Raw genomic sequence first — 10173 nt, forward strand, 5'->3', positions numbered from 1 at the left:
GGGGAGTATTGTGCAGTGACCTCATGGATTATACCATGTTATGAACAGAATTCCTCAAACGGTTCAACATATTCACCTCCACGATCACTTCGTATCGTTTTGATTTTCTCAGTTTGTTGTGTCTCAACTTCTTCTTTATAGATTTTAAATTTATCTATAGCTTCATCTTTGCTTTTCAACAAATATATATAGCAGTTGTTTGTACAATCATCAATGAATGTAATAAAATACTTGTTTCCTCCTCTTGTTGGAGCGAATTTTAAATCACATATGTCACTATGTATTAGGTCTAGCACTTTGGTATTCCTTTCCACACGTTTAAATGATGATCTCGTTAATTTTGCCTCAACACAAGTCTCACACTTATGTTTTGAATCAATAGTGAGTTTTGGTATGTATTCTTTTGCACTTAAACGTCGTAAAGTGTCATAATTTACATGTCCTAATCTAGCATGCCATAAATTAGGAGACTCAAGCAAGTAAGCAGAAGAATTTTTCATTTCATTATAGTCCTTAACGGACATCACATTGAGCTTAAAAAGCCCATCGGTTAAGTAACCATTGCCTACAAACATACCACTCTTAGACAAAATAACTTTATCTGACTCTATTATAATACGAAAGCCATGCTTATTCAACAGAGAACCGGAGAAAAGGTTCTTACGAATATCAGGCACATAAAGTACATTCTTCAAAGTCAGATTCTTCCCAGAGGTCATCTTCAGGATCACCGTGCCTTCACCCTCAATGGTAGAAGTTTCTGAATTCCCCATGTAGAGCTTCTCACCAGCATTGGAAGTTTTGAGGCTAGAGAAAATCGCCTTGTCTGAGCAAACATGCCTAGTAGCACCAGTATCAATCCACCATTCACGCGGATTAGAACCGACCACGTTCACTTCAGAGACCGTAGCACAGAGGTCTATATCACCCATCTCCTTGGAGATATTATCAACCATGTTTGCTTCTTTCTTCTTGTTGGGCTTCTTGGGCATCTTGCAGTCAGAAGACCTATGACCAACCTTATCACAGTTGTAACACTTCCCTTGAAATTTCGACTTCGAAATCCCTCCCTTGGGTGCCAGCTTTGCCCCTTTACCAGAACTAGTCTTCTTGGGCTTGGAGCTTTGAGCATGCTCCACTATGTTTGTCTTCTCAGTGGCAACATTAACTTTCTTCTCGGACCCTCTGTTGTCTTCTTCAATACGAAGTCTAACAATAAGATCCTCCAGAGACATCTCCTTTCGCTTGTGCTTAAGGTAGTTCTTGAAATCTTTCCATCCAGGTGGAAGCTTTTCAATTTCAGAAACGACTTGGAAAGACTCACTTATGACCATTCCCTCAGCATAAATGTCATGAATGATCACCTACAGTTCCTGCACCTGAATGACCACAGTCTTAGAGTCTGTCATCTTATAATCAAGAAAGCGGCCAACAATCCACTTATTTGCCCCAGCGTCCTCGATTTTATACTTATGGTCAAGTGACTCCCATAAGGCCTTAGCTATTGGCTTCGTGCTGTACACGTTATACAACGAGTCAGACAAAAAATTTAGCACATAGTTCCGACAGATGTAGTCAGAGTGCTTTCAAGCATCAGCAGCATACACATTCTGCACGTTACTCTCAGCAGTGAGTAACGGTGGTTCTTAAGGAAGCGATCCATATGCAATGTGGTCAGATAAAAGTGCATCTTTTGTTGCCAACGTTTGAAGTCCGTTCCGTTGAACTTCTCAGGTTTTTCATCATGTGCAGCAGGCATAGTTGGCATTACAGGTGCAGCAGGAACCACAGGTGGAACAGATGGTACGTGCGTCTGTTCTACAGGTGTATGCACACCAGTAGGCACCGAAGGTATAATCGGAGGAGTGAATCCTGCCGATATCTGTCCAAGAGGAACACTAAACTGTCCAATGACAATGTGTCCCACAGGCATATGTACACATGTCCAACAGGTGTTTGACCCCCATCAGATCCTACGATCTGTGCGTTAGGGTTAATCGCCTGCTGGTGAACCCTATCAGATCCAGCGATCTGTGCGTTGGGATCAGCCGTCACATTTCCAGCTTTAACCACAGTTTGGTTCTCCATCGATCTGTTACTCAACAAAACAAGCAGATACAGATGTATCAGTCACAGATGTATAAAATAAATAGCTTTAAGATTGTGAAAACAATCTGTGATTAATACATATAAATCAAACGAGTGTGTGCGTGAGTAAACGAAATCAAACAGAGAAAGAAAGGATATAAACAGAAGAGAGATCCTCGAGTCCAGTTGAAACTGTCTTCTTAAATCTATTTCGCCTTTCACCGTATGTGTGAGTCGATAGCCTCCCAGGATAAAACGAGGTAGCGGTGGCGTTACGGATAACGAGCACCTTCAGCGAGTTTGAACGGGCACGAAACTATCACCAACAGAGAGAGATGTAAGGTTTTGTGTTTAGTTTGGTGTGTCTAACCCTAATGTCTTAGAGGTGTTTATATAGGTGTAGATAAACTTATGTGCTACTCTTTTCCATAATTAAATATCATTAATTATGGAATCGGTGTAATACTTGCAAGTTACTCTATTCCATAAATAATCTGAAACAGAATCAGATTAAATATATCAAGACATACACCATATCAATTAATCTGAAACAGAATCAAATTAATTTATGTCATTATATTTGAGCCAAATTCTAACGGAAAATAATAATTTCCATTATTAAGAGAATATTATCATATCTCACACATCTTTTTATCATAATACTCAAAAATATGATTTACCAATATGAGACTGACTGTATAAGGTTAACTTAATTTGTCAGCGTTTTTTTTATCAAGATGTCTGGTAATGTATTAAATGGCTTTCTGTCAGGATTCGATAGGGCTTCCTTTAAGGATTCAGTTTTGTGTTGTTGTAGTAAACTTTGTGCAAATAAAAAATGCGTCTTTCTACGCATATATATCATTATCATGTCTACAAAATTTTCTGTACAGGTAAAAGTCTTTTTATTCATACTAGTAGATAACTCAAGCAGATCGAGTTCAAAATATCAATATTAAATAATGATTATAGAAATTAATTTTAAATTTTTATTAAAATATCTAATAAATAAAATTGTGCGATTATTGCAATTTTTCTTTTTAAATTATATATAATTTTCATTAACTCAAATCATATTAGAACAACAAATTGTTATTATATATCTGTTATTCAAAAAGACATAACTAACATTTTACATCGAAACTTTAGTCAAGTAATAATCAACACGATTGACGGATAATTTAATAAAAACTTAAATCAACATTAATACTAAGTAATTGCATATTAAATTTATTTTTGTTAGCTGAATTTGTATTTTTATATAGTTTGTGATTGTATAATTTTTTCTAATAAAATATTTATGTATGTATAAATTTGCATTGGATACTAAAAATAGAATTATGTAGATATGAATCTAAAAATTACAATATATATACGATTTCGTTTATATAAAAACAGTATAAATATGTATTATATAAGAATTAAAAAATGGTAAAATATACTCTCTCCGTCCCCCTCATTTCTTTACATTTTCCTTGTTGGGCCGTCCCACCAATTCTTGACATTACCTTTAATAGAAATATTTATATACTAAAATCAGTGTTCTAAAAATTGGTCTAGGCGGTGGTAAAACGCCTCGATTCGGACTAGGCGGTGATTTAGGCATTTTTTCCAAAAATCGGGTCAAAATCGGGATTAGGCGGCCTAGGCGGTCAAAAATTGGTCCTAGACGGTCTAGGCGGAAAATAACTAAAAAAATATTTTTTTTACGTTTCTATAATTTTAAATCATTAATTTCATAATTTCACACAATATCATGTCAATTTATAATATAAAGTATTGGTAAGAAGTAACAAGTAATCTAATATATTTATTTTCTCACTTAAAATATAAAAATAACATATTATAATTAATTTAAAAGTGTGAATTAAAATATAATTAATATTGTAAACTCAATAATTAGTACATAACGCATGTCAAATGTGTAGATATTATTTAATACAATTCTAATTTTTTTTTCAAACAAATATTTGACATGTTGATCATTATATAATTATAAAAATTAAAAATAATATTTATATTCTTCTGAATAATGTTCCGATTAATCGGTCCGATTAATCTCCGACTTCCCGATTAATCTCTTGAAGGTACCCTCACCGCCTTGGCACGCCTAGCGATTTCTGGAACACCGACTAAAATAAGGAAAAGTAATATTATTATAGTAGACAAGTTGAGTGGGTTGACAGGGATTAGCAGTGGGTTAATATTGATAATTACTTTAACTCCAATTTTAACTAATTTTAAGTCAGCCTCATGCAGTCATCCTCATCCGTACCCACCCACACCCACAGAGGGAGTAGAGATATCCCTTGGTCTTTGTGCAAAAACACAATGTAAAGATATCACAGGGACAGAGGGAGTAGATTTCTACCAACTGTTTATGCTTTCATATATCAAACACAGCATTACTTCTAGGAACCTTGATGTATTAGTAAAATTATGTCTCACAAATGCATTCCAGGTATGGTCTAATGATAAGGCCGACAACTGAAGCTCAGGACAGATCCGAAATTATGAGTTTACAAAAGCATGACCAGCATGCCAGCATTTCTTCCTCAAAAGCAAGAAGATCCGATACGGAGAAAAGGTTGCATATGAAGCTTAAAGTTTCACTACACACCAGAGTAGCTCAAAAAGAAGCATTTCTACTAGTCTTTTCCTTTAAAACCTTGTAATGAGTAATGTCCTCGCTCCCTCCACATCCATCCAGCAGCTGATTTAGTTAAGATGCAACAATGATTCGAAATCTTTGGATAACATTTCAGTCCTGCAAGTAAAAACCAAATCAATTAAACATTATTACCCAGGAGAGAGCCACAGAAGCCAGAAGAAAAGGCTAGCAGGAGCATTTTTACTATAATTGTATTGTTAACTCTAGAAAAGCCACAATGAACTGTTACATTGTCAATGATATTAATATTTGATGTTTAAGTATAGGGGAAAGGGGTGGTGAGAATCGACCTTTTTCCTAGCACTTGTAGAATGGCTATTGGGTACTGGCTAGTGCTTTTGCCACCCAAGTACTCCTTGATGACCCTACGCTAACATATTTCTCGCTAACATATTTCTCTCTATCCGTGTGTATGTGTGTGTCATTTGCAAACGTAAACAAAAAAGTCTGACCATATCTAGAAGATTTTTAAATCAGACAAAATTTGAAAGCAATAGCAAGTCTCGTCAATTCACAAGAAGCAATGCAATTAACAAATACAAAATTTGATTCCTTGGTGGCATTAGTAACTGAAAGTGGAATTTACTCTGAAAGCAATTTCACTATTCTGTCAAGAAAAAGGCTTGTAGTGGAGTTATTATTAATTGAAGCAACAGATTGATCACACAATTGTGGAAGGTAGAGAAGCACACTATGAAAGACACTTATGTACAAAAATTATATGCAGGCACTTAAACTCATAATGTTTAAAATACAAAAATGGTTCAACTATTTTTTAGGCACCTTTCTTTGCAATTTTGTTTTCTTGTAATTAAATTATGGAAGTCAAGTTTGATACTGGGAGTACAGTGCATGGGCTGTAGACTGTAGAGAAAACAACAATTTACTCGACTACAGGGAATTAAAAAAAACAACTTACTTTATTAATAACTGGACCAATTTTAGCATGTTAGTAGCTTACTATATCTGATACATAGGAAATCTCAAAGATGTTTATAAATTAAAATTTCTTTACAATCTTTATATATAAAGAAATCAATAGCCATTTTATTAGCCCTCATAGATTTTCAAATATATTGATATATGCTCCAGACTCAATAGATTAACTTATAATGTAATATGGTATAAATCTCCCTGTCCTGGACTTGTGTACTCCCCTTCAATGTATATCAGTAGATGTCAAGTCTATATGGAAACTAAATCTTTCACGATATTATCTCGAATATTTCTAATTCTAACATAGAAGATTCAAATACGAAACCAAACAATAAAGTGTAACAACCACAGAGCACAGCACTGTAACAAAGGTATATAGTATCCATATGACACCGCTTTTGACTCCTTAGCTATCTTATGCCTACTATCATGTGCTACTGTATTCCCGAGGTAAAGGGAACTGATGATCTAAATTATAGTTACACCATTAGAGTAGTCAAGGAACATTTTTCCCAAGTTAGATCGGCATATCGAACAGATCTTAGCCACAGTGCAACAAAGTTCTGCAATCATAATGGTGTATTAAGGGGCATATCATGCCTGAGTTGCACCTGAGAATCTATTGAGATCAACCCAGTGCAATGTAGTTATATTATTACATTTTTTTAGTCAATAACAACCAAAAGTCCTACACATCGTACTGGCCTTGATATGTTGAGCAATACTTAATAAGGCTCTGTTTGGTCTAATAGATAAGCACTTAAATAGTTGTGCCGAATTCTGTTGTATTGTCTCTAATCTCTATATCAAAAATCAATGGCTATGTTAGGTACACCTTCCATGACACCAACCTTAAAGTACAATATAAACACATCATATAATTAAAGTTCATGAATGCACATACCAGTCCTTCCGAGGTTTAGTTTTCTTCTTGTGGTCGTCCTCCTTCCCGATGACTTCCATTCCCTTAACACAAACAAGACTCTCAATGTGACTATAAGACTCATACCACAGTGGATCTGTGGTGGCAAGCCCCCTTTTTCTGATGAAATTATCACTGGTTTCAGGGTTCCAGAAGTAAGGAGTCCGATTATCAGCATGCAGGATGTCCCCTTTCCATGTCTCAAAAACAATTTCGCCTGTGGTAAGGCACTGAGGGATCCGCAATCCATCAAACTGATGTTCCCCAATAGTATACATCTTTGTCCAATTTTTAGTGCTCTCATCCAGTACATACATGTCAACTATTGAATTAGGACACTCACCGGGAGATTGAATTAACAGAGCAAGTGAATCCTTCCACTTCAATGGATTAAGACTAGTACACAAATTCTTGACAAAGTTTGGATATCTGACCTTCTTATACAACCCAGTACAAGGATCAATTGATGCTAGCATCTCGTTCTCATTAGGGTTAAATGGTGTCAAATCACCTGGAAGGCGATCAGCTCCAACCCAGTACGGACAATCTTTGATAATAAAATTGCAATTCGGTAATTTGGGCCAAAAAGGGACATACCCGCGCTTCTCAAAATCTGTCCAAATATCACGGTTAGCAGAGTAAATCTCAACCCTGGACCAACAATACTCCTCAAAACCTGGTGGACGAACAACAGGAACAATCCGTACAATCTTATAATCACCAGCACCCTTATCAAAACCCAAACCAACACTCATAACATCCAACCTATCAAACCTAGACTTACGTTCCGGGAATCTAATCAGTTTCCACATATTAATAGCCGGATTCCACAACGCAACAGACCGCCCCTTCATTTCTTTATACTTCGAAAAACACATAACCCCACTAATAGTTAAGCACATTACCCCATTAATCGAACCCGCAAGCACCATCTGTTTAGAAAAATCACAAAAATTAATTTTTCTCGGATAATCACATTTACTAGCCCTATTCTTCTCAATCCTAAGCACAGGCATTACCGGTCCACGAAGGCCTAAATACGCAACGAGTTCCCAACAAGACTTATTAACAACATCATACTTATAAATGTGACATAAAAGGTGCTTATCATTACACAAAATGCAGTGATTAAGATGCATAGAGATAAATTTGGGGTGAAGAGTACGAAGAAGCCAAGATTTAGAAACACACCTGAAGCGAATAAGAGACTTTACGGGGGTTCGAAAAAGAATCTCGTTGATCATATCTTCAGTTAGAGTTCTTGGGGTGAGTTCAAGATTTGTGGGTTGTGCAATGGTGAGGTCTACATTGGTGGGTTTTAGAAGTGGGTTTAAGGTGGGAGCTGGAATGGGCTTGTTGAGCTTGTTCCACTCCATTGATTTGGGGTTTTCTTGATTAGGGTTTTAGAGTGAGTGAGTGAGTAGGGTTTCTGTTTGGACATGGAGAGTGACACTGTGAGAGTTAGACCTGGTCTGCGGTCCGTGCGGACCGGGCCGGGCACGGGTTGAACACTGGATATATAAACACTGAACCGGTCTGCTTAATTACGAACCGGGCTCGGGCCGGGTTTGAACCGTTAAAACAGGACTTCGTAACCGAACCGAACGAACCGAACGAATTCACGAGTAGGGCGAGCCGTGTGTGCGGGCTGTGCGGGTTGAATTCGCGAGTTGGGCGAGCCGTGTGTGCGGGCTGCATAATTGAGATGTTCACAGTTGAATTGTATCCTGACTGGAAGCTTCCTGAACTGGAGCAATAATTCCTGAACTCGAGCAATAATTACTCGAAATTAATAATCAATTAATAAAAAATAAATAATAAAATGTAACATTATTTTCTATTATGTCACATAATTTATTCAAAATATTATAGTTGTAATCAATTAATTTTATTATTTTAAATTTTTGGTTAAAAAGAGGACGGTACCTCTTATAAATTTTATTAATTTAAAAAAATTACAAATGATGTGAGAGGACTCCTCTCTCTCTAAAAACGGAACAAACCGTATCAAACATTAAAAAATTACAAATCAAATGATATTAAAACTTAAAAAAAAATTACATTAAATATTTGTTCTAAAGTTGTTCGCTAGTTGAGGTTCCCGATTCGGATGAAGTATCCATTGTCATCCATGGCTCGTCGTCATCGTCGGAGTCTTCTTTTCTTCCTTGTTGTCTTTTATCGGCTTGATCCCAATCTTTTTTGCAAACTAAAATCTTTACAACGTCTGGCCCAAGACTGGATCTCTTCTCATCTAACACTCTTCTGCCTGCACTAAAAGCGTACTCGGACGCAATTGTAGAAGCTGGGACAACTAAAATATCCTTTGCAATTTTTGCTAAAACCGGAAATTGTAACTCATGATTCTTCCACCATGTTAGTATATCAAAATCATCATTTAACTCATAACTATATGAAAAAAATTCGTGAACCATACTAGTGGCAGAAGAAGGTACGGTAGATGACTGGAAAATTCTACATTTTTGTTTTTTGGTTAGTATAGATGAAATGGTACTACTAAACCTACTAGAAGTATTACTACTCTTTGGTGGTATAGTACTTTGAGTTTTTGGAGCATACATATCTATAAGACGAAACAACAAATTTAAATAATTAGTTACATATAAAACATGATTATATGTATATATTTATAAGGAGATAAAAGTTCGAAGAAATTGTGAATAAATTGTTGTTTATATGTATATATTTATAAGGAGATAAAAGTTGTCGTTGGAGGTGGACTGGAGTCTGGAGGAGTAACGTTAACTTGCAGGTTAACGTTGCAATTACAGGAGGCAGTCACAGAATCACAGGCATGGCAGAAACAGCAGGAACAGAGGAGAAACGTTGGCGCGTGAACACAGTCGTGTGTGGGCCGTGCGGGCTCGTGCGGGCTGTGCGGGTTGAGTGGTCTGTGCGGCTCGTGCGGGCTTGGCTCGTGCGGGCTCGTGCGGTTCCGGGTTCTGAAATTACAATTCGTATTCGGTTCATGTAATTTAGCGAGTTGGGCGGGTTTGAACCGGCCCGGTTCGGTCCGAATTTTTTACGGTTTCCGTACGAACCGGTCCCGAATGTGCGGTTCAAACCCGCACATTTGGCCGGCTCTAGTGAGAGTGAGTGAAAAAAATTTGGGGTAGTGTTGGGTCCCAAAGTGTAGTGATGACAAAATTTTTAAATCGATCAATATTATTATCCGACCCAATTGATTCGAACGATTTTTATCGATTTACGTTTTAATTATGATTTTAATTTTGATTTTTCAAATATTAAATAAATTAGGTGAAAAAACCGCGATTCGCGTGGTAGTTGAACGCGCGTTACAATACGATTTTTAATGATAGAAATAGTTAATTTTCAGGTTTGTTAAAGCATTTATATTTATCAAGGTATTTTTTGTTAGTGTAAGTGCCCTAGAGGCAATATATTATTCTTTTATAATCTTTATGTCAGTTGATTATTCAATAAATGTATTTATTATGATCTTAATTACTGCGATATTTTGTTAGCATAATAAATGTCCTTAGAATCATGATACAAATTGTATAGTTTAAGTACA

The 10173-nt window shown here is 36.3% G+C and overlaps 1 protein-coding gene across 2 annotated transcripts; it reads right to left on the reverse strand.

Annotated features, from left to right (window-relative positions):
* Nucleotides 1-4335: 4335 nt before the first annotated feature.
* On the reverse strand, nt 4336-8093 carry LOC141682869 (putative F-box/LRR-repeat/kelch-repeat protein At1g11620). 2 transcript variants are annotated; one of them, XM_074487558.1, is made up of 3 exons: nt 7809-8093; nt 6600-7549; nt 4340-4855 (listed from the first exon to the last, which is right to left on the reverse strand). In XM_074487558.1, exons 2-3 carry the CDS (start codon nt 7547-7549, stop codon nt 4807-4809), a joined length of 999 nt encoding a protein of 332 aa, XP_074343659.1. In that variant the 5' UTR covers nt 7809-8093; the 3' UTR covers nt 4340-4806. The 2 variants fall into 2 exon arrangements, with proteins under 2 accessions (XP_074343658.1, XP_074343659.1); XM_074487557.1 differs by having other exon boundaries at nt 4336-4855; nt 6600-8093.
* Nucleotides 8094-10173: the final 2080 nt, after the last annotated feature.

The sequence above is a fragment of the Apium graveolens genome, chromosome 9 (assembly GCF_009905375.1).
Source record: "Apium graveolens cultivar Ventura chromosome 9, ASM990537v1, whole genome shotgun sequence".
In the NCBI taxonomy this organism is placed as follows: Eukaryota; Viridiplantae; Streptophyta; class Magnoliopsida; order Apiales; family Apiaceae; genus Apium; species Apium graveolens.